A 25,184-nucleotide genomic window follows, 5' to 3' on the forward strand; every position below is an offset into this window, starting at 1 on the left:
AACAGTTCATTATAGTAGCTACAGAAAGATATTATTAAAATTCAGGAATTTAAAATCTGGATTCCTTATCCTAAAAACTGAGCCACAAACCAAGAACACAAGTTCAAATGTTATAAGATACAACAGAGATCTTTTAGTAAAAAACGTGTAAGATACCAAATTTTAAGGGGGGTAAAAACGTTCTGTGAATCAACTAACACCAGAACTTACCCGATTTTTATCCACAATAGCCTACTCCTAGGCCTATGTGTTGGCCATAGCTTGGACTATGGGCCAAAGAACGTACGTAGGCCTATTTATAATCACGGTGAAGTACATAAACACACTCACACGACAAGTTTATAATTGATAGCACTCATTTCACCAAATAAAGTTAAACCGACCGATTTTACAAGTATTTAACGCCTAAGACAACATAACTCCAAACTGGTGTTTGTTTGTAGACTGACGACAGACGACAACCAGACCGGGTCAACAGTTGAATATTCGATCAGCTGGTGTCTAGTAGTACTTTTTAAGTTCGCTGCTTGAGCGCGTGGTAACGAAGGATTTTACTTCAAGACAGAATTATTCGTTTGCACGCTTTCGACCAGTTAAAAACGCCGTTACGTTACACTCTACGTTCATCGTAATCTATACGCCGATCGCCGATATTACGAAAGCAGGTTTGCTATTCTAATAGTTAGGCCATTTCTACGTTTTACTTTATTTTCATTCAATTTCGTTTCAGAATTCGATTAGAAAGGTCTAAATTTAACAACTTAGATTTCACCGACTTGAGTCGAGACCCGCCAGTTCCTGCCTGACAGTGACTAGCGATGGCTATTGTTTGGTTTTATTTTAATTAATTAGTTTTGAAATTACGATTTCTATGTTCACTAAACGAATAATTATTACGTTAATTAATTCACCGTTGTAATACCCCGAGACTTGTCATTGAGTTCTAAACCCCGTCTTTGGCAGGCGAGAGAACCTAGTCTTGGGTGTGTTCAGATTTGAACAAGTAGTTACGAATATTAGCATTGAATTCGTTAAAACCGTATCACGCTAGATTCTCCGTTTGATTACATTAATTAGGCGGCAACACCTGTTCTTTCCGGTGATCATGTCAACCTCTAAGATTATTTCTCACGATCACGACAACACCGAGAAACCAGAGATGTGGTGGATTCTTATAATCGCACCAACATCCGTCTCCAGCGATCTTATCTTTAGTTATTTCTCGATCACAAATAACTGTGGGTGTGTTGCTAGCGTAGTGGTTAGCGTCTCAGACTTCGGATCGGGAGGGACAGGTTCAATTCCTGTCAGATAAAAAAAAAACTGTATTTTTATGTTGACCTCTTGTAAAATGCCACTGGCATAGAAAATAAAGAAAGAGAAGAATATACCGTGATCGTCCTAACACTTGTGATGATATCACATGATTGCGGAAATATGCGATCATCTTCAGTGATTATTTCACCACTCGTCACTATTTTTCGCAATAGCGACCACATCAGTGATCACCATATACAATCGCGGTGAAATTTATGATTTCTTGCTATTGCGGCAATTGAATCATTTCTTATGATCGCGGCAACATCTGTGATTGTTTCCCGTAATCGTGATTTTAATGACGCAAAAAGGGAAAAATCAGTAATTTCGGGTGGGTTTTTAACAATTATTCAATAATTTAAATTTCCCGGTACCTTACAAAATTCACGTAGGTACAACCGTAGACAAATAGAATTAAATATAGACCGACAGCAGTGCTGCAGTTAGCATAAGTTCTGGCATTCACTGCTGGTAGCGCTGTATGTTTACGAACTTGTGCTAACCGCAGCACTGCTGTCGGTCTATATTTAATTCTATTTGTCTATGATACAATTAACAGATTTATTCTCAGTCATCTAAATTCCTAGGTTGGCTGGACACCCTGCAGTAGTATTCAGTTTAAACCTAAAAAAAAACAAAAAAAAAAACAGCAACAGCCAAAACCAAATTGATCTAATTCAGAAAAAGAAGATATCATCAAAAATAGAATTGTATGTAGGCTTATGTAATGTAATGATTGAGCTATGGTAGCTTTTTCTGTGGGTAAAATAACTATCAAAGCTGAAAGAAAAAGACAGGCCTGTTTTTAAGCCATTTAATTATTAGAAAAAGACTTGAAAAAAGTTACATCACAGCCATAATCAGTCTTTAGTCTTTTAACACTCTAAGACACATCCATTGGCAAGAGAATCCTCTTGAATTATCCTGAACAATCCAGTCCAAAGAGGAATCCTCTTCCTATCAAATCCTTTGTCCATCCTTCAAGTAAACCTCTTCAATTATTCCATTGGAATAATAAGAGTATCCTTAGAATGTCAAAGGATCCTCTTGGAGAGATGATAAATAGGAAAGGAGATCCATCCGGGAAATAATACTCCTCCAGGAAATGAAGTGATCCTTAGGAAATCCTTGTGGACAAACCATTTAATGACTGAAGTGAAAGATATCGTTTGACACTTTATCGAGTTAACAAAGTTCGCAGAAATGTTTTAAATGCCTATAAATTGTGATCTGATGTGTTAACAAAAATAATTGTATCTAAATCTCCATGAAAAATGGTATAGCAGCATCCATTGTTTGAAGCGGAAAGTTATCATCCAATGGTTTTCATCATGAATTGTCATTTAAAATCTTAATTCACATCCAAAATGAATCGTCATTTAAAATCTTAATTTGCATCCAAAATTCTAAGTCCCTTTTGATCCTTCATCCCTCAAATGGATTATCCACTCTTGAATGAATCCTTCCTCCTGGAGAAAATGTGATCCTTTTTAAAATACGTTTATTTTGTATTGGTACAAATAAAACACATTTTATCTTCACTGGCTAAATATTCACAGAGAAAATCTAACAGTAAATGTATTTACAGCTTATAACTCATATCCAAAATGGAGCTGTAAGTTGTATCATAAAAAGTTAATTGTAAAAAAAATATGAGGCTGTTTCACAACTATAAATGCAGAGCATGGCATTTCAAAAACTATCAAAATATGAATTGCAATTCTTTTTTAAATTAGTACAATACACAGTATATTTCTTTCAAATAAATCGTCGAAAAAACACTCTAATATTAAGTAAACTGAATATTAAGCAAGAACTGAATGTGTGTATAATAATTCAAGTGTTCAACACAACTATACTTTCAAGATGGATTTAGAATAATAATATAAACCAAAACATCATAAAACTAACTACTATCACAATGACAGTAAACTTCAGTCTCTATAAACACATATCCACCTTTTCTCACACACAGTTGTACATGGAATAACAAGGAAAAAGTAGCCATATAGATATGTAACAAAGAAGAAAGAGTTCAGTTTAGGCCTCTTTGACTCAAAATTTGAGTAATCAAAATAGATTATTTTATGGCCATCAAAACATCCAGCACTCGCAATTCAAAATCATTACAAGTAAAAACGAAACTAAACAAAAGAAAAACACTGTCCGATATATATACGGTAGTCCAGTTACATATCTAGATATGGAATTTTATCAGTTCTTAGGAGCGGGAGGACCTTGAACGCGAGTAGCTGCGGTGCACGGGAGAGTATGTGGGGGATCCTCGGCGACGTGGCGAGTAGCTGCGGCTACGTGAACGTCCACGGTCCACGCTCCCCCTCTCAACACTGTCCCTGGCGCCACCACCACTGTAGTCCTCCTTGACTCTAATGTATGAAGTCTCACCCTGCAACACAACCCAAAGTGATAGTGGTGCCTTTACAAACCTAGTACAGCACATGCGAGCACTAGTCTCACATTCAGTCTTTCCTACAAACAGATGTTGTACAGATGCATTGAACTGACTATTTATTTAATTGATGGCAACAACCAAATGGGTTGATAACGGTACCTGTTCTACATGAAAATACTAGGGTGCTGCGGGTTCGACTTTTTTGGTTCGGGTCGGGGCGATAATTTTGGCTCTCGGGTCTTCGGCCAAAATTGGGTCAGGTCAAGATTCATTAATTACCGGATATTTTTTGTTTTTAACTTCTATCAGTGTTTATGATAAAATATGAAAAAAAGATTGTATTTATGTATATTATTTCATTTTCATATCTCATTTACAGCTTGGGAATTGCCTCAACTGCAAGAAAGAAGAAAATAACATTTTTTTATGAAGACAATCTTTCCCATTTTCATAGCTGTTGATATAACTAAATAGCTAAATTACAACACGTTTTGAATGGAATTTAATATAAAAAGATCATAAACAAATCAATTAACATATTACAGTTTTAGGGCCTGTTGACTGTCTTTAAGACTGCAAGCAAGAAGAAAATAAAAATTCTATGTCTCCACCATGCAATATGTATCATCCATTTGCATTCCCTGCCTCCTGACCTCCAAGTATAAAAACCTCACACTTGCAATATCATTATTAGTTACATCATACATAATTTATATATTATTGAAATTAATTAGCATTAGTAGGCCTACAGCTTTACATAAGAATATTTTTTTGTAGGGCCTAAAATAGGCGAAGCAACATGACAAGTGGAGAACTGATTGAAGAATATATGTTGTATAAACTGATTTACTGTAAAACTCAAAAACAGTATAGTGGATAGACTCTGGAAATCACTCTCAACAGCCAGGCAAGATGCACTCAAGGTCATAGACCCCCCCCCTCCCCTCTTAAAACACCAGTTGCTCCAATTGCTGACAAAATTTTATATGAAACAAGGAAGTAGAAACAAAAAGATATATTTCATTATTTTAAAACATAAAACTGTTATTTACAGATTATTTTCAAAGAAATTAATTTATGTTAGTTTGTGTCTTGTAAATATTTTATTTGATCTTAGAAATATGTTTTTTGAAACCCCATCTAACTTACGAAAAGTCATTTTACTGTTGTAAAACTTTCCAAAAGTTATAAAACATTTAGGCCTAACTATATAGGCCAATAGTGTTTATAATCAATGATATTAAACACTATGATCAGAAAGTTATCAAGCTCTTAAGCTGCTAGTGAAATGTACATAAACCCTATCACGAGTTAGAAAACGTGAGTTATACTAGTACCATTGACTATATACACTTTATGTGTATTATATTTATATTCAATGCTTGTACCATCTGGCAACATTGCCCTCGATCTGACAACATGGCGGCAACTAGAGTTCTGTTGTTCTGTTCTACTTAGTTGTCACTGTTGTCGTCTGCTCGTCTCAGTCAGTTGAACACAACACGTCATTCATGGTGAAATGCAACAGCACTCGTTGTGAAATGCAAAGGCAAGCTATTTTGGATTATAAAACTATTACAAATGTGGGATAATGAACTTGGAATTATTCATATTAGCTGACATCAGAGTATTCCAAATAAAATATGATGTGCCACTCTTTACAACCTTCAATGTCAGTTGAGTTTAGCATCATAATTAATCTCACTTTTCAGAATCGGTATCGAGTACAATGAAGCGAAGTATCGAGTATCGGCGATTCTTCGATACCACTGGTATTTAAGGTATTGAGAATCGGAATCGGCCCATCCCTAATATCGCGTTCACGGACGTGTATGTATATATACATTTATAAACATTTTAACAAATAGTGTTTTTGGCCTCTGGGGATATCAAAATAAAAAAGTGAATCGGTCCCGGGCTTAAGTCTTACCACGAGACCTACGGTAATAGTTACTTCTCTATAGGGAAATTCGCGAAAAACTACCCATGTCGGAGGTAAATTTTGCAATTAACTGCCTGATCACATTAAGAAAGAAAAGCATTTGTTTGGATAAAAAAAACAGTTAAGTACCACTTGTTGTCACTACCTGTAGGCTACATACTTTTCAGTAGATTATATGCCAAAATTAATGTTTTATTTTATTATAGACTTATTTTCTTTAGGTTAAGTTTTAGATAGTACATATAGTTTTTAATTACATTCTAAACGTACTGACTGATGTACAGTATAGACAATTTGATTTTATTCCATATTTAAATTGTAGCTCTGAGGTCGTTCTTTGATAGTCCTACTTTTGAGGGTTTAAAAAATAAACCCTCATTTTACCCTTAGGGCCTACTTATATGAAACAAAATCTTACTTGAGTGGAAATAAACAGCACACAACACCTAGATTTGCTTCTTTTTATACAAGTTTAGAGGAGGACACAGATTTTTCTTTGGTTTAAAAAGGGGGGGGGGGGTTTTAATAGGGATGGGCCGATTTGGATTCTCAATACCAGTGTTATCAAAGAATCACCGATACTCGATACTTCTCTTCATTGTACTTGATATCGATTGTGAAAAGTGAGGTTAATTATGGTACAAAACTCATCTGGCGTTTAAGGTTGTAAAGAGTAACACATCATTGTTTATTTGGAATATACCTACTCTTAAGTCAGCTAATATAAATAACTCCAAGTTCATTAGCTCACATTCTTAATAGTTATATACTGCAATCTTAAATAGTGTGCCTATGCATTTCACAATGAATGACGTGTACAACTAACAACTAGTAGAGCACTGGTTGAATGATAGAGGCTTAAAAATGACTTGCCGCAATGTTGTCAGATTGGCCACATGGTACAAGCATTGAATATATAAATATAGTACAAAGTGTATATAGTTAATGGTACTAGTATAACTCACGTTTTCTAACTCGTGATAGGCTTTATGAACATTTCATTAGCGGCTAAAGAGCTTGATAACTTGCTGATCATAGTGTATAATATCATTGACTATAAACACACTTCGTGAGTATATATAATCAATGGTTGATTTTTTAACCCTATAAGTGTCGCCCACCACACATATTGGATGGGTTTTCTGATGCGTACGAGTGTCGCCCAGCAAAAATCTGGCGAGTTTGTAAGCAGTTCGTTAGTTTTGTAAGTTGTGTTTTGTAAGTTTTAAGTAAGTTTTGTTCGTTATTTCTATATATGCGTGATCAATGCCCAAGCTTACTTATACTAACTTTTAATTTAAGCTAATTCAGGGCTTCATGGTGGCTATTGGAGACAGCCGTATAGCGATGTATTTTATGATTTTATCTTTACGTTGTTTCTCTCTAACTGAACTGAAACAGCTGTCGTGAGTTTGAGAATGGTGAGTTGTTAATGTTTTGTTGTTGATTGCTATTTGCTATTTTATGCGTAGTGTGTAGTGAATTGTTCAAAAATGGGTTATGATCTCCGTTCCAGTGATGTGATGAACTCCAAGACTTTATGTGATTCTTAATTTAAGTGATATTGATTATGACAATATTGAAGATGACTTTGAGTTTATAACTCAAGCAATATGGAACATTCAATCTAGGCCCAGATGTATGAATGCTTATGTAAACACAAAACTCAGTGAAAATATTAAACCTACCTAAACTGGTGTTTTATTTAATTTAATAAAATATGTTATTATGTTTGTATTAAAAATAAAAATTACATGCTCCTTTATTTATAGGGATCCCGAGAAGCACACATATATGTGTTATTAAATGAATATATAACTGGTAACGGTATCGATTGCGGAACTGAGAATCAAAACCAAAGTTCTGGAATGGGAATCGGTTTCGGAATCGACCAATTCTGGAATCGGCCCATCACTAGTTTTTAATTAGCCTAAGATAATCATTGGCAAATCTTGTTGAAAGTTAGATGAAATCAACTTATAAAAAAGGACATTAATGAAGAAATCATAAAGATTAACGGAGAAAAAATAAAAATAAACTATCACTGTAATCTTTAAATTTTCCGCATCTAGGCCTATATTGTGCATCTATTAGCGTGTAGCTGGTAAATGAATCACTCTGGCGTCTAGTTCCAAGAAGCGATGTAAAGTGGCAAAGAATTACATGTTATGTTGTATTAAACTATATAATCAAAGATCTTTGAGATGCAAAGATATTGAAGTAGAATGATAATCTTTTAATCCAAAACTAAGTATTTGTGCAACTTAAATAATTTATCACCAACCTCGTGAGAACGGAAACGTGAGTCATCCAACTTTTTGAAGGCGTACTTCATGTCATCATAACGAAGAAATTCTACCACTCCAGTGCCATCTTTGTACACATCAGCAAAACAGACGTCTCCGGCCTCACGCATGTGGTCCTTCAGATCCTGCCAACTGCCTGAAGGTGGCAGACCTGCAATCATAAGTTTTACCTTAATTATGGAAGTTAAGCAGGAGATAGCACTGTTGAGTGATTACAAATCTGAAAAATATGGTATTTTAACAAAATAATTTTTAAACTACACTATTTTAAGGTATTTAATAGAAACTATCAAATGTAAGTTGGTCTACCAAGAACAAAAATGAAACTTTGGAGTTTGATGATACATAACTCATATAAAATAGGTATGGCCACTGAGAACAATTGTATTAAAACAAGAGATTTTATTTTAATCCAAGTGGTCGATAAAATGTTTTGTACCAAGCTATAAATGTTCCAGAATTAATTCTTAGTGGCAGGCCTAACCAATTTCCTTCCTCAATCGAGTCTTGACACACATCTGGCACACCCTACTGTCCTGTCAGTGCACGTGTCGCAAATGAATAGACAAATTAAAAATATGTTAAACTGTCAGTTATTGATTTATGTACCCGTAGCATAATTTGTGTTTTTGTGTTTTGTTCTGAACTTTTGACACAAAGTTCTTATACGATGATCTGATGATGAATGGATATCTGAAATGTCCATAATCTATTGAGGACAAAACTTTGACCAAAAGGCAACAACATGTAACTAAACATTTTTATTTTTCAAAAAATTGATCCGGAAACACCACAGTAAAAAATGAAAAAAATTACCAATAGCCTGGAGAAATGTAGGCATTAGACTTAGAAATAAAGCATTAGACTTATTTCTTTTTTTAAAGAGGTTGGCAACCTTGAATTTTCCTACCCTCGTATCCAGCAAAGCAAGGGGTGAACTGTACTGATCAAATGTAGTACCAGGATCCGAACCCACGACATCTTTGCCTTGGACTTGAAGTCTGTAACGTTACCGACTGAGCCAAATACTCACCTGTTAGTCTCAATAGGACTTTCAGGAAGCTAAAAAAGTTCCTCAAGTTGTGCAAACAGTTGTATTATTTAATTCATAGAATAATTTTAAAGCATTTTTCTAAATGTTGTAGGTGAATTGAGGGTTGGTAAATAAGTACGGTACCAAATATTTATGATATAAAATAAAAATATAGAAATATACAAACCAGAAACAATGACTCGGTATTGAGATCGTCGTGCAGGGGGGCCACGGCCTCTTCCCATGCTACTTCCTCCACTTCCGCGACTTCCGCGGTAGCTGCTTGGTCCTCCACCACGAGGGAACTCAACACGCAGCCTGTAGCCGTCATAGTCGTACCCATCACGAGCGTGAACTGCATCTTCTGCGTCCCTGCAAGAGTAAAACATTCCACCTTTAATGGAAGCTGTACTTGAGGAATAGATATTGTGTACACAACTTTGAATACAGGCTACTTAAATGGTATTCAATATGTGGAAGATAGTGAGACACAACAAAATTTAAGGCCAATTCATTAGAATTTCTCATTAACAGCTTCAAGAATTTGTGATGCTTTGATTTCCATGAGAGAAAGCTTTAATGGAATTTGACCGCTTTCCCTAAAAGCGTTATTTGAAGTACACTCGACATTGCCTCTACAGTAAAAATGCCACTAGCGTCGACAAGAAATAAGACCAATCCAGATTGGTCATAGTTTAGTTGCAAACAAGCTATAAGAGCAGAGGCAAGCTGCGTAGGTTGCTGCTAAATTGTCAAACAACAGTTAAAAAATCTGATAGGCTACTTCTTATGATGATACTACAATACTATGTAGTAGGGCCTACTGTACTGCAGTTTTTTTTTTTTTTTTGTCCTAAGGACGCTAGGCACGAGCCTGGGATTGTTTTTCACATTACTTCAGGCTAGACCTAGGGGTGCGGCATTATCACTTAAGTGCAAATTATAAAATACCACAACCCAATAACCCATTCATACTGAATCATGGGCATACATTTCCACTACTTTGCAGATTATGAAACCCATTAAAATGAGTTAAAAATGAAACAGACATAACATGTATGCCGTTTGGAATGGAACTGAAAAATTAAGATAAGACACAAAAGTGGCAGGTAGTGATAATAAGTGTTAAAGCAGGTGAGGTCTGTTTATAGATCTGAACATGTTTCTTTAAACTGTTTTCATTTTCCAATATGACAGAAAACATGGAAAATGCAAAAGAGAATTATGAAGAGAAAATAAGACAACATTATGGCCTCAGTCTAATAGAATTATGGCGAGATGAGCTCAAATAAGTGGTTTTGTTATAAAAAATAGGCTAGGACATTAATTAATGAGGTTCCACATTTGAAATTTTCTCTCAAACCTATAGACGACATACTAATATAGGCCTGGATTTATAATGATGTTTTAACAATACAGTAGACCCTCTCTTAACCGACCCTAATGGGACCGGACCTAGGTTGGATAACTCAAAAGGTTGGTTAAAACGGGGAATCCCTAAAATCATAACATAATGAAGTGCTATGCATTTGGAATTATATTATCATTATTTTGAAGTCATACTTGCATTATTTATAAAATAAACTAGGCCCTACTGTTATCTCCTTTTTCGTATTGATACTGTTAGATACTGTTCAATGAAATGGCGACCAAATGTTCAATGAGATAGAAAAGTCACGAAAAAACACAAAACACGGTTAAGTCAAATAGGCCTACTTTCAGTGGAATATATTATAATACCAGGAAAGAGGCAATAAAATTCCTATTTTAACATAAGTACCGTACCCACTGTAAAGTATTAATTGATGCTTTTCAAATCCATCGTAATACAGTACAGAACCTTTTGTTGAAATTAAAGATACAAGCAACCATTTTGTTACAAGACAAAACTATCTTGACCTTGGAGTTGTTAACCCCCCTTCCCTGCCCTTCCAACAAGTTGCGTTGTTTGTTTACTCCAGCGATAAGATAATCAGTTCTCAAAATCGTAATGCACTTTATGATGTTATAGATTTGCCAAACAGATAACAAATCAGATCAGATGTGGTCGAGCTACGAACTATGATGACAAACTGACAATAGGCTATGCTATATTTTTTGTGATCAATACAAAATAACTTATTCTTAGTCATCATATCCTGTGGAGATAAGCGTATAGTTAAGCTCTCATCGCCCAGCGTGGGAGCGGAAATACAAAGATTCCTAGAAAGCGGCGGTTAAACAGAACTGCTCTCAAAGCATGGTCAGTTAAAACAAACTGTATTATTTTACGATCGAAGGCGGATAATCCGATTATCGGTTAATACGAGGTCGGTTAAGAGGGGGTCTACTGTACCAACCAAAACAAACTTGTTTTTATAAAAGTAGGAGGTTTCAAAGATTGATCATCAAGATATAGCCTAGAAAATGGTAAAGCAAAATATAGTATTAGTCGTCGTGTGCTTAAATTTTATAGGAAGCTACGTTGGTAATATATTTTGTAAAAGAAAGTTAGTTCAGCTTGAGTGCCTACCTAAACTGAAGTAGGTCTACTATATTTTTATTTGTAAAAAGGCTTGACAAGGATGAGGTTTCAACCTTTAAGACCTCAAGATATTAAAGAAAGGGTCTCAAAATGGAGATAACCACAATTTCTAGATCTTGTAATGGCTTTAAAAAAATAAGCACCCATATAGTTGTTCGTCAAGAGTCTGAAGTAAAGCACTGCCTCACGACGTTGCGCTGGGTGGGTTTGGGCCAATGAGGGTACGGGGTTGGGGACAGATTGTCACATGTGCAATGACTCAGGGGATGATTCACAGTCGTTTCCTCGAAAAATTTTCTCTTCACATGTCTCCCATCCAAACATTTTGCGCTCAATGGCTCATTCAGCTGTCAGCTGTCGTACCATAACATTAAACCCTGTGTATTAAGTCGCTTAAAATGACGTTTAATATTAGGTGTAGATACCCTATTTTTAATCATAGTGATTTAAGTATTTATTTTAGAAGTTGTGGACAGTGTGAACTAGGCATTAGGATGGATGTTTTATCTCCAGTTAGGAAAAATAAAAGTGGACAAACAATATACCGTCAAGCGGGGTAATTCTGACCCCCCAGGGGTAACATTGACCCCGGGGTCAATTATTTTTATTATGTTATTTTTTAAATAGTAGGTTATAAATAAATTGAAAATAAAAAATATGATAAATTGCAGTAGGTTGGCAGCAATTTGAAAACAAATAATATTTAGCAGAAATTAGTTTTATAACAATAAAAAAAATATAATAAAATCATCTACAAAACAGCTGTATAATTTCATAACAAAAAACTTTTTCACCCCAGCAAAAACTGTTGGTTCTGGCACTGTCAGGATTTTATATGGTAAAATATATATGTTTTTAGGAATATTTGAGCACTTATTACAAGCAAATAAAGATAATTTAATAAATTAATAATTCTTTTTCAAGGCCTTGTAACATTGACCCCTTATTTTTTTGCCTTCGGATAACTTTGACCCCTCGTTATAATTCCAAGTTACTAATTACACATCATTTTTATTGATTCTGGTATATTTAATTTAATTGATATATGTATATAATGTGATAGACCTATTAAAAATGTTGATTTATAATTGTTTTATTTGTATCTATAAAGTTGAGGTAAAAGCAATCGGTGGAAAGCAAGGAAAACAACACTTTAAGCAGGTCTTTGCCTGGAATGAACAGTTTGTTGAAGTAATGTGACTTAGGCCTAATTCTGTTTACACTCACTAATGTGGGGAAAAATTTACATCCAAAAGAAAATTATATGTACCGTATTCTATTCTGCCCCATCTGTAGCCTAGATGTGATTGGTAAGTTGCCGGGAACTCTGGAATCTGATGGGCACAACATTTTCTATAACTTTTTTGGAAGGGTTTGAGTAAAGGAAATTTAATGATTTTAGTCTCTAATAACTTGTAGTATTGATGTTTTACCTAGGTGTTACATCCTAATCATGTGATAGAAAAAATGCTACTAATTCAATTTATTCCATCATTATAGCCTAGGTGTGTGCATAAAAAAATTTGTTATGTTCACTCCTTGATGTTGTTACCACTCTATTGTTCTTAAGTAGCATTGACCCCTTTTACAGGGGTCAAAGTTTCATTGTACACTAGTAACATTGACCCCAGTGCTTTATTATGTATAATTTTAATATAATAAATGTGGGGGGTCAATGTCAACCCAAGACACGGGGTAACATTGACCCCTTTCATTATTTTTTTTATGACTAACATATGACTATAAAAAACAAAATAATTACTGGAAGGTATTCACACAGTACCTGTTTATCATTTAAAAAATATATTGGGAATATTAATCAATATAAACAAAAATTAATCAACAAAAACATCAAAAAAGGGGTCAATCTAACCCCGGTTGACGGTATAGGCCTACCGTAGTGCAAAAAAAAGTGTGTTATAAACGTTTACAAGACAGTATTGGATGAAAATCCAGGGATTTTGAAAGACAGTGCTATACTGGCAAGTATGGTTGGCAGGAAAACTAAGTGTTTACGTAATAATTTGAACTTACAAACGCAATCGAGAGTTAGGACTCAAATCCAATCTAAACAAAGAGCAGAGACCAGATGCTTTATTATCAAAAATCAAGGACATGACAAAGTATGCAATCAGAAGAAAAGTGCATATATTTTTTTAAAAAAATATTCCACCAACCTATAACAAAGTTTCGGAAGCCATCAACGAAGATGCCCAGTTACCGAACTTCAAAAGGACAACTAGCCTAGCTGTTAAAAATTCTGAAGCGACTTGGATTTAAGTTAACCTCTAGAGGAAGAAATGCTTTCCTCATAGACTGAGAAGATATCATATTGTGGCGATGGGACTATTTACCAAGATTAAAAGTTCAGGCAAGAAGGAAGGCTGATTTGCTATTAAGACGAGACCTGGGTTAACGAGGGACATGTACGGAAGAACGTTTGGGTGGACACCGAAGTAAAATGTAGAATGGATGTTTTTTCTAAACGGTCTTTTACAGGTTTAAAAACACCTACAGGAAAAGGAATACGTCTCATCGTGTCCCATCTCGGCAGTGAAGATGGATTCATGGAAAACAGGGTTTAATCTTTCAACGAAATGAATGGTGATGTTTTCTTAAGCTATTTTCAGCATGTAATACCCTTTTTGAAGGAAAATGCAGTACGGTAATAGTTTTAGTAAACGCTTCATATCATTCAACAAAAGTTTAAAAACTACGGTACCGTACCAACTAACTCATGAAACAAAAAACAGATACATTAGTAACTTAGAATGGCTTGCAAAAAAAGAAATAATTACAGATACGACTATGTTTGAAAAAGAACTCCTTAAAAATACCGAACCAAGAGAGAGGAAAACCTGTCATCTTACATTTAATTGATGAAAAGGCAAAACTTCACAGTGAAACCGTTTTACGGCTACCTCCCAAGCATTGCCAACCTAAACCAATCAAATTGATTTGGGCTCAAGTAAGTTAACGGGTCATGTTGCGTCGAACGCTATTAGGGCCTAACGCTTACTAACTTATGTCACTGTAACTTAAACGTCGTCAAATATAGTGATGTCTTCGCAAATCTTGGAAATGCTCGCAATGTCGTCACAAACGCCGAAGGTTACCTTTAAGTTACCGTAAGTTTCTAGATATGATTTTGTGAATGTCAGCAAGACTAACATGTTCCATGTAGGCCTAGCCTAGGGTATGTTGGCAATAAGTGATGTTGCCTGAAATTTCTTTTAGACTCAAGTGATGTAACAAATGTCGAAAAGAACAAGCGATAGGCCTACCCCCCAAACGATGCAGAAACTGGCCAAGTAAGTTACCACTGACGTCGGCGAAGGTAACTTAGTAGTAAGTTAAAACCGCAACCATTGGCGATGTTGGGAGTGCCTCCATCAACAATAATTTAGAGAACCTTTCAATAGCCTAGGCCTAACTTACACTAAGATATGTTGCAGCAATTACAATAAGTTTTAGTATAACATTTAGGCCTGCGATATCTCGTGATCATAGCCATAATGGAACAAACTGAAAGTGACAGAGCAATACTGGGGTCTGCAATTACCTCAGTATCGCTTAGGCCTAAGTTAGGCCTATACCTAGTCTGCAACCTTAGTAAATAGCTTAGGCCTAGCCTAACTTAAGTCTTATCAAAGAATGCCTAATCCTATCCTCTATTCCTTGAGTAGTACAACACCTAAGTCACATTTTATTGGCCATTAGACATTCTGGCTCTGAAATAGCCTACATTGAACCCTAGCTTAGGTGAGCCATTAAACAGGGCTAGGCCTATATCAATGGGGGGCTAGGCGTGATAGGCCAACACCTAACTTACTTGGTCAAACCTTCGGTGGGCCTAGAATAAAAAAAAAACTAAAACTGAATCAATCAGCAAAAAAAATTAAAGAAACCAATGAAATTATATCTTAAACTTTACCTGGCGTCTTCGAACTCGACAAAAGCAAAAGGAGGTCCTCTGCGGTTTTTTAAATCAACGAATGATACCTTCCCAAACTTGTAAAAAAGATCCTGAATGTCTTTAGTGCGTATATCTGGTGGGAGATTCCCAACGTAAATTCTGCATTCACTACGGCTAGACATAGCGTTAAATTTTACTGTACGTAAGTTACAAAGCTAATAATTATCAACAACACTATGGAAATTGGAAAGCGATTGAACATTAACCAAGATGGCGAAAGGCGAAGCGAAATGCCGTAGCCAGTCTAGCCTAGTCGCTAAAAAAGGCGGGTTGAGAGCAGTGTTGCCAGTTGCCACCAACTCTAGGCGAAAAGTCCCTAGATCTAGGAAATTTTGTCCCTAGATCTAGGAAATTTTGTCCCTAGAACGTCCCTTTCAGCTTTCAGCGGGGCTATAGAATACAATTATTGTCTACATGTTGTCCATTTGAGGTCCGGTTTGCGATATTGTTCGTAACGATTTACAGTAATAACAACCAATAAGTAATTATTCATAGCTAAAATAAAAGTCAATACTTTGACGAATTATTTAAGACTATTATGATTTTAGGGTGTTATTTAGAATTGGAGATACAAGTCTTAAACTAAAGACGAACTATAAAATTAAAATAATTTAATGTTAAATGAAGGTTCAAGACTAATTTTAAAAATTTAAGTGATTAATAAAATTAAACCCAAACATTTAATGAGTAATTTGAAACCACAAACAGATTTCTGAAAAGTTAAATTTAATTGTGTTTTAGCGTCTGTAGCTCCCCTAACAGCACTAGATATCCATTGAATATTCAATGTAGTTGAAATAAGTCTAAAGATATCTAAATGTAATTAAATATATTTTAAAATAAGTCTAAGAAATCTTTAAATATCTGTTAAGATATTCTATAGATATTTAATAGATATTAAAAGTTTCTCAGTAGATATTTATAAAATGTTTAGACGCAATATCCTAAAAATATTGAACATATATTCAGTACAAGATATCTACGAACAGATATCCTGTAAATATCAATCCTACATTGACGATTGGATATTGATTATAAAGACGATAAATGCTGATAAGTGCATTATTGTTTCATCTAGAATGTTTAATATTACAGTTAGCCTTATTAAAACACAGGATCTATAATCATCCAACAAATCAACAAACACTAATGAAACTAAAACTTAATTGTTGTTTTTATGTGGTTATTTTGGTAGATGAATTATAGAATGTTGTCTCCGTTACCCTAATCCGTGCTACGCTTAAAAAATCAAATAATTTTAATCAGCCCAAAGTGGACAAACAATTGCATTAGCGATGTTTATGAGAATATGATTACACTTTTCCAAAGGGAGTGTTTCATTAAAGTCAAACTATTTCAGTCAGAAGGAAAGAAATGTGCATTATTACACCACGTAATATACAATAACACAAGTCTCACATGACCCAGAAGGTGTGAGAAACAAAAAAACTGTTAACCCATTCCGTAAAAACATTTTACAAATGACTATGAATGTATGATTAAACATATGATTAACTAGGCCTAGTCCGTGTTTAGTGATCAATAGCTCAAATTGAATGCCCTTTACCCCTTACATCACTGGATATTTTAAGGCTAGAACGAACTGCAAGCGTTAATAAGAACAGGAGGAGAGATATAAGAAAAATAATCTTAAAAATGTTCAAAGTACGAAACGCCCATAAGAAATGTATGGGGAGAGTTTTTGGTTGAAAATATCTTTAAAACGAAAAAAAGATATTTAAAAACGGATTTTGGCTTTGGATTCAGAGTAAAAATATAGTTTTAATAATGTGTCACAACACTATCATTAAATTTATAGTCATTTGTGCAACTATAAGTGAGCAAAGTGAGCAATTGCGTCACTCGAGAGAAATCCGTACTCACGAGCCGTAGGCGAGTAAGGAATGGTTTCTCGAGTGAGGCAATTGCACTTGCACTCGAGTTTTATATTTTTTCCTACAGTTACCATAAAACAAATAAATTGGTAAAGAAACGTAACATATTTTTACACAGAAGTGAACTTTTAATATGACATTTAATGTGAAAGTAGCATTACAGTACAACAGCTGACCAGCTGATTTACAGCCAGTGCTGCGACTGCTGCCAACGTATTTCGCGCGCATACGACCTTGTCTGCATGTTACGCGCTCACTATTTCGTGCCTTCACGTTGCAAATCTGGAGTGAGACAAAGTAATTAGAGTGAGACAATGTTAACATTGTCTCGCTGTTTCACTGATGAGCGAATTGGCCACTTTGCTTTCTCAAATCAGTGAGAGAACATGTACATTGTTAGGTAACTGTAGGAAAACAATGTTTATTTATATCCAATATGGCGGCCAAAACACGTTCCCTATTGGAATGAAGTACTAACCACCCAATAAATATATCATATCAGCGGTGGTCTCAAGTCAATTTCTCGAAAAATGTGCGTAAAAAATGCATGTGGTAACTTTTTTAATTTGTCCAATGTTGGGAAAAGCCACCATTTTTAATCGTGATTTTAGGGGTTTTCCATGCACCGATTTTGGCAAGTTTTTAGTTTATCACTCTGCACACCCAACACTACAAAATAAAGCCATACAACTATTTCTTGCAATTTTTAACGATCCCTGCGTTGTTTTTTTAGTTTGCTTAGACTATAAATATTTTTTTACATTTTTTACAATTTTCTCATATTTGGCAAAATAAATTTTGTTTGACAACTTCATATTCGTGTTCAGCACCCCCACGAATATAAAGTAAGCCTTAAAAAAGAAACCATAATCTTTAATCTAAAAAGAGCTATAACCTGTCCACTTCAAACCCTTTTAAAAACACATTTGATTTGACTAGTAATGACATGCCAAACTTGGACAATTTTGTTGTTACATCTCTTTTAGTTTTAAAGTTATAAAGACTTAATTTTCACCCTGTATATACATTAAACATTAGTACCCTTTTTTTCTTTATTGGATTTACACACGTGCGTGGTCACTATACAGGGTTAGGAAAAAGTCTGGAACCCCCCAGTTAACTTTTTAACGCATTGCAGTAGGAAAACCAAACTCCGGCACATATTTACAACATAAGAAAATTTTAAATTAGACACTCTGAGATTATGCACTATGACATGCCACCTCTGGTTCTGGTTTCTGGTATATTAATTCATAAACAGCAACGACTTCTTCGTGGGACACTCTGTCGATTACGGCTCACTATTTGTCACAACTCTAATATTAATATTCAATGAAAAGAAAAGATTAAGATAGTGACCTTAGTAGATTATGAACTTAGTGTCGAAATGCATTAGTCAGTTTAAAAACTTAAAAAGGTTACTATAGTTTTTCTTTCAATTTATATAAATATGCTACTGTTAGCTTTGGATTATTTATTAAGATTATTTAGGTGACATTCACACATACTAGTATGGTTTTCTGTAGACCAATGAATAGTCCCTTAAATTATATTGCATACATCTTATTTTGATTAGTTAGCCAAAAAGCTGTTTCAACGTTATTAGAAAATCGGTGTTAATGGTTGTCGACGCTGTGGACCCCACTCACGTTTTATGGATAAGAGCTCTTATGTATGACTATATAATATGCCTGCCAAAGTAGACAAAAATAGTGGATTGTCCAATGTACTAATTTCTTCTGCTGTTCTCGTGTTCTGTCTGTTCTACAATCAGTGTTTGTTTTGTTTTTGTTAGTTTATCTCTAAGCAAGCTGCTCTCAACTAGACCAGTTGGAGTTGACAGTTACTAGTTGTGTATGGCGTTATTGAAGCTATGGAGTGGGCCTAGAATCCTTAATATTGTATAAATAAAGGATACTACGGCAAAAGTTCCTTCAAGCCTCTACATTTATATCAAATTTTATTTAATGCTCTGCATTGACTGACGATTTAACAAGGTAACTTATCAACTAACCTAAAACTCATAATGGTTGCATCTAAGCCTAGGGTATTCGAACTTAGCCTATTTCGAACTCTGTATGAATAATTTAAGCTTTTTTCTGTGTTTTTCAGTTATAGCTCTTCATGCAACTTTTGTAAGTTGAAATATTATCAACTTAACTCGAAGTTATTAGTTATGTCATGCTAATCCTAGAAAATAGTTTCAATAAACAGGATTGACCCATTTAATCTTGGAACAACATTTAGGCCTAGTCCATCCTACCATTTTCCTCATTAATTTAGTACATTCATTGACGCTAGTTCATTGAGCCGCTTCCTCAACGCTATTGGGTCATCACCATAATGTTATGAACAACACTCAAAGCAACAAGACCATTCTGTATTCTATTTCAAACATTGAGTTCACTTAAGTTTTATTTTTTATACACCTAAAACATACATGTAAAAAAATGCTCAGGAGACCTACCAATTTAAGAGATTTTGAATTAAAATTTCAAGTTCTCATTAAGTACTTTTAGAAGCAAACAGTTTGTAAATGCCACTCATAAATTTGAAAAATATTTTTGTTTGGCAAAATGTCTTGAAAGTTAGGGCTAGGAATACATGTTCATCTTACACCTTAAAATGTATAAGTTAAGCCTAGTGATTCTTGAAAATATTAGGTAGGCTATAATAAACAGTAAGTAAAATTGAATCCATCTGAATTAGTGGCCTGGACCAGTTGGCTGACAAATTAATTTGTCGTCAGGCCACATAAACTTTTAACCGTCTTCAAATTAAATTGATTAGGCTACCCAGTATGTGTTTTATTGTTCTTGTCTAATCCGGTGGCGTTTTACAGAGGAATTATATGGGAAAGTAATCGCTTTTAGGGAAAGCGATCCAAACCCGTATGGGTTTATTTATTTATTCATACGGTAGGCCTATACACCATTTTTACAATTAACCATGATTATATGCTAAGTTAGGCCTATATGACGGTTAAATGCAAGAAATAAGGTAATCTACAAAATGACCAGATAATAGGCTACTTGTAAGTTACCATATCAAGAGTGAAAACTTAACATATTTCTTTTTTTTCCAAACGGCAATGAAACCTAAAATTCTGATATAAGATTAGGTGATACGGAAAAATGAATAAGTTTCTTTGGCTTTTAACAAACACAATAGCTACAAAATGTGCTGTGAATCAAACCCATCCCTCCCGCACGGAAGTCCGAGACGCTAACCACTAGGCTAGCAACACACCCATGTTTTAAGGCATTACGGCAATAACTGTAGTATCTAGCTATCAAGGTCCTTAATTACCTTAATTACCTCCTCCTTGACCGAGACCAGCAGAGCCGGATAGGTTGCGTCAATTTTCTATTTACACTATATAGGTACCTACATAAAAACTTCCATAGATTGAAGTATGAACTATAGCCTATTAAAAGTACTTTGGCGTTGGATGATTTTGCCGCAGGCTTATTGACTTTAAGTTTCTCATTAAAATAGTCTTGTAGGCTGTAATGGTTTCTCCCTCAACAAGCTTTTCAGGGCTGTACGAAAGGCCGTTTCCCCTTGGTTTTTGATTGACGTAGGCAGGTGGTTGTAAATCTTCAGCGCAAGCGTTGGGAAAGAGTTTTTAGTTTTAGACAGCCGGCAGAAAGGTATGTCCAGGTCGGAGCGATGTCTTGTACCATGGCTATGTACACAGTATTTCTTGTATGGAATTCAAGTAGGTTTGCCTTCACATGGTCGGCTGACAAAAAAATGTAATGACTGACAGTAGTTAAAATACCGGTGCTGACAAACAGAGGTTAGCAATGGTCATTTATTTTACTAGAAGTTAAAATACGTAGGCTACTGCTTTCTTCTGTAATTTGAGAATTTCATGACATGATGGTGCATGGCCCCAGAGAAGGAGACCATAGCTTAAAATACTATTGAACAGAGCGTGGTACACTATAATCAAATAAGGTTTACTGACAAGCCTAGTCAACTTCCAAAGTAGATGGACCACCCTGGACAGTCTTTTACCAACTGATTGAATGTGTTTATCCCAAGCAAGTTTTAGATCAATTGCAAAACCAAGAAGATTTACGCTGTCATTTTTGACTCGGTTGTCCAGTTGAGTTCAAATTTGCGGAATTGTATTCTGCTAGTAAAGGCCTTTAATTCGATGTATATATAAACCTATGCTCCCATTTAAGATTTCCTTCTGACTCCTTGCGGATATGACAGAAAACTTATAATTCCTTCATAAAGTATGTTTTTAGGGGTCGTGTTGATGTACCAAATCTTATTGATTTATCTGTTACCGTACAGAACATATTAAACCCAAGGTGGGACTTTATTTACACCCTGTATTAAAGCTCATAATAATTCTTAATCGTAAGTTAATAAGTAAGGTAGGCTAATTTTTAACATATATTTAAGCATGGATGTAAAGTTAAAGATGTTGGCTATCCTGCTAACTCAATGGTAATATTTGTTACTGGGCTTGTAGTATAATTCTTGTTTTCTTAGTTGAACATTCAAGGGCAGCTGATGAGCTATTTTATAAACGAATAAAAAACACTAAATTTTTAGCCTATGGTAATTTTTTTAACAAACCTACTTATATTCAAAAAGTACTGTAGATAAGATTTCATGCATTAATGAAATTGATGTATCAGTTATGGTGATTGTTTATGACCAATATTATATACCTATACCTATATTATTAAGTAAAAAATTAAAAAAGAAAAAGGATACCTTCGACTTATGTTTATCTATATAATCACCTGTGTAAATATATATTTGTGTGTGATTGTCGAAAATGCCCAATTTTCATTACAGCCATTGTAGATCATAAAAAAGAAATTTGAATAATTCAAAAGAAATATGTAACTTATATTGAAGCATAGTTGTACGATTAAAGGTTACGGAGGAAATCACATTTTTTGTGTGTTTTAGTTGACAATGATGAAATCAAAGGAGAAGCATGAAGAACCAGAAGAATGTATTGGTTTGGTTGATAATGTTCGCCCAATCATTGTAATTCAAGGCAGTAAAGAATCTGATTTCATGCAACAAAAGTAAGTAACTTTGAGTATTGTTGTAACTGATTTTGAATTCCGAAATGGAGTTGATTAGGTTAATAAATTGCATGAAAGAAAAGTGAGTAAATAAATTAAAAATTCCCTTGCACGTATTTCACCTTGGGGTTCTGAAACCACATAGAAAAAGGTAGAACTAGAACTATTCATTGGATATTGCACATCTCTTAACTTGCTTAAAGTTGAGTTTTTGTATGTTTTAACCCTTTCAGTGCTATGCGACGATATATTGTTGTGCGTATTTCCCCGGAAAGTGCTATGGAACGATATATCGCTGTTCACGTTTTATCCGAAAAGTGCTAAGCGACAATATACATATCGTGCTGGCGCGACTTTCGATCGTGTGAGTTTGAATGGGCATATCGGTTGTTGTTTCGAAAAGCGATGGTTTCCTTCGATTCCTCATCGAGGCCCGATATATCGTTCCTTAGCATTTTTGAGATGAACAATTGTTTTACTCATTTTTTTTCCTGCACACTAGACCTCGCCCCATGGCAAGCCTAGCACTTTTTCGGACAAACAAGTAAATAACTCTTAGCATTTTTTGATAGTTATAAAAAAATTCTATCATTGAAAGGGTTAACTTGATAAAGTAAAAACTCTTATTGAGCCCTTTGGTAAATACTGAACAAACTTGAAAACTAGTTATTTACAAAACTATGATTGCACATCAAAGTTGTATAGGAAGAAAATAACAGGCAATACTTGCAATACAGTAGAACCCCTCATATCTGAAATGAAGCTAATAGTAAACTAAAAAAAACAAAAAAAAAACACACACACACAAGTTATGATTTAAAGATTCTGAAATAAAAGTGTTCAAATATTGTGCCTTCAATTACGTTATCTTCACAATTTTCGTTTATATTTGGGTTTCTCCATAGTCCCTTTTTGTGGTAAAATGATAATGATCATTATAATAACAATTAAAATAGCTATTAAAGTCAAAGTCAAAGTCAAAGTCATCTTTATTGTCACAAAACGTTTTTTTTTTATGCTCTGGCACAGCCAGACAAAACAGGTGACATTGTCAAACTATACTAAAATAAACTAGCTTATATTGGTAAAAATAAATACATAGTAGGTAACAAAACAAACAATTCACATTGATTTATCTTCAAGAAACTGACCAATACTATAATAATTCTTTTCCAATAAAAATTCAAAAATTTTTTCTTTAAAAGATACTAATCCTATTATAGATTTGTAGTACCCAGGCAAATTGTAAAAAAATCTTTTACCCATATAAGAAGGTGTCCTTTCCACAAGATTTAATCTGTGTATAGGATATTGAAAATCTGTATGAAATCTAGTGTTATAATTGTGCCGATTATTTTCACTGTGGAGTTTTTCAAAATTTGATTTCACATACAATAAACATTTAAGAATATACAAATTAGGGACGGTTAGAATCTTTAGTTCTTTAAAAAGTTGTTTGCAAGAATGTTTTACGGGTTTAAAAGTCATAATTCTAAGTATTCTTTTTTGAAGTTTAAAAAGTTGATACGAATCAGATGTGACGCCCCAAAGCTCTATTCCATACTGTAAAATTGACGAAAATAAAGCGTGATAAATCATTAGTCTAGTGTTTAAATCAACAACATTTCTTAAGACCAACATTTGAAAACATACTGAATTTAACTTTTTAGAGGTGTTATGAATGTGATTCTTCCAATTCAATAAACTATCTACATCAATTCCTAAAAATTTAGCTGTGTTGCTAAGATTTATTTTTTCATTATCAAAATAAACAAAGCCTTCAAGATCGTCCCTACACTGTGCAGTTTGAAATTTTACTATTTGTGTTTTAATGTGGTTCATTTTTAAACCGTTTACTTTAAACCATTTTGACAGATCTTGAAGAGCTTGATTCAAGGCTAAACTTAGTTCATGACTGTCTTTTGATTTAATGATGGCTGTCGTATCGTCAGCATATAACAACAAGCTAGGTTTAACATTCTTAGGTAGATCATTTATGTACATCAAAAACAATAACGGTCCTAATATAGAGCCCTGAGGCACCCCCATAACAATCTTTTCCCATTCAGAAGCATACTTAATGTTTTCTTTAATAATAACTGTTCTTTGAAAGCGATCGTTTAAATATGATTTCAACCACAAAATAACTGATTCTGAGAATCTATAGGAGGATAATTTATCAAGAAGAATTTGATGGTGTACACTATCAAAGGCTTTGGATAGATCACAGAACACGCCAATAGTGCTCTGTGACCCATCCAAGCTCTGTGTTATTGAATTTACAAAATGAGCCACAGTGGAAGTGGTACTTCGATTTTTCCTAAAACCAAACTGTTCATCAGCTAATAAGTTATTAGATTCCAGAAAATAGGACATTTGATTGAATGCAATTTTTTCAAATATCTTTGAAAAAGAAGGCAGGACAGAAACAGGTCGGTAGTTACTCTTAGAACCTTTTTTAAATAATGGCTTCACCTCTGCATACTTCAAATGATTAGGGAAAGTGCTATTGGTTAAAGTCTGATTGATGATTATGGACAATGGATCAGCAACAAACTTAATTACTTTTTTTATTATAGTAGTTGAAATCCCATCCCAACCAGCCGTTTTTTTATCACTTAGTGACTTGACTATTTTGATAACTTGCTGAGGTGTAACTAAACTAAAGTTAAAAATTGGAATATCAGGCCTATGTGTAATTGATTTTTTTACTAG

General features: G+C 34.4%; 2 protein-coding genes across 2 annotated transcripts in view; one reads left to right on the top strand and one right to left on the bottom strand.

The window, feature by feature from the left end:
• Positions 1 to 2,117: 2,117 nt before the first annotated feature.
• On the bottom strand, positions 2,118 to 15,748 carry LOC128997828 (serine/arginine-rich splicing factor 1B-like). The gene is made up of 4 exons (XM_054423574.1): positions 15,470 to 15,748; positions 9,199 to 9,383; positions 7,957 to 8,129; positions 2,118 to 3,724 (listed from the first exon to the last, which is right to left on the bottom strand). The coding sequence occupies exons 1-4, from the start codon at positions 15,631 to 15,633 to the stop codon at positions 3,539 to 3,541; spliced, it is 708 nt and encodes a 235-aa protein (XP_054279549.1). The 5' UTR covers positions 15,634 to 15,748; the 3' UTR covers positions 2,118 to 3,538.
• Positions 15,749 to 19,244: 3,496 nt separating this feature from the next.
• Positions 19,245 to 25,184, top strand: part of LOC128997825 (copper-transporting ATPase 2) — a 96,180-nt gene continuing 90,240 nt past the window's right edge. Inside the window, exons 1-2 of the mRNA XM_054423566.1 lie at positions 19,245 to 19,403; positions 22,348 to 22,469. Of these exons, the coding sequence (XP_054279541.1) occupies positions 22,354 to 22,469 (116 nt within the window). The 5' untranslated portion in view covers positions 19,245 to 19,403; positions 22,348 to 22,353. The remainder of the gene's footprint in view (positions 19,404 to 22,347; positions 22,470 to 25,184) is intronic.

The sequence above is a fragment of the Macrosteles quadrilineatus genome, unplaced genomic scaffold, assembly GCF_028750875.1.
Source record: "Macrosteles quadrilineatus isolate MER2022 unplaced genomic scaffold, UCM_ALF_1.0 Scaffold_7__1_contigs__length_78375512, whole genome shotgun sequence".
Taxonomy (NCBI): Eukaryota; Metazoa; Arthropoda; class Insecta; order Hemiptera; family Cicadellidae; genus Macrosteles; species Macrosteles quadrilineatus.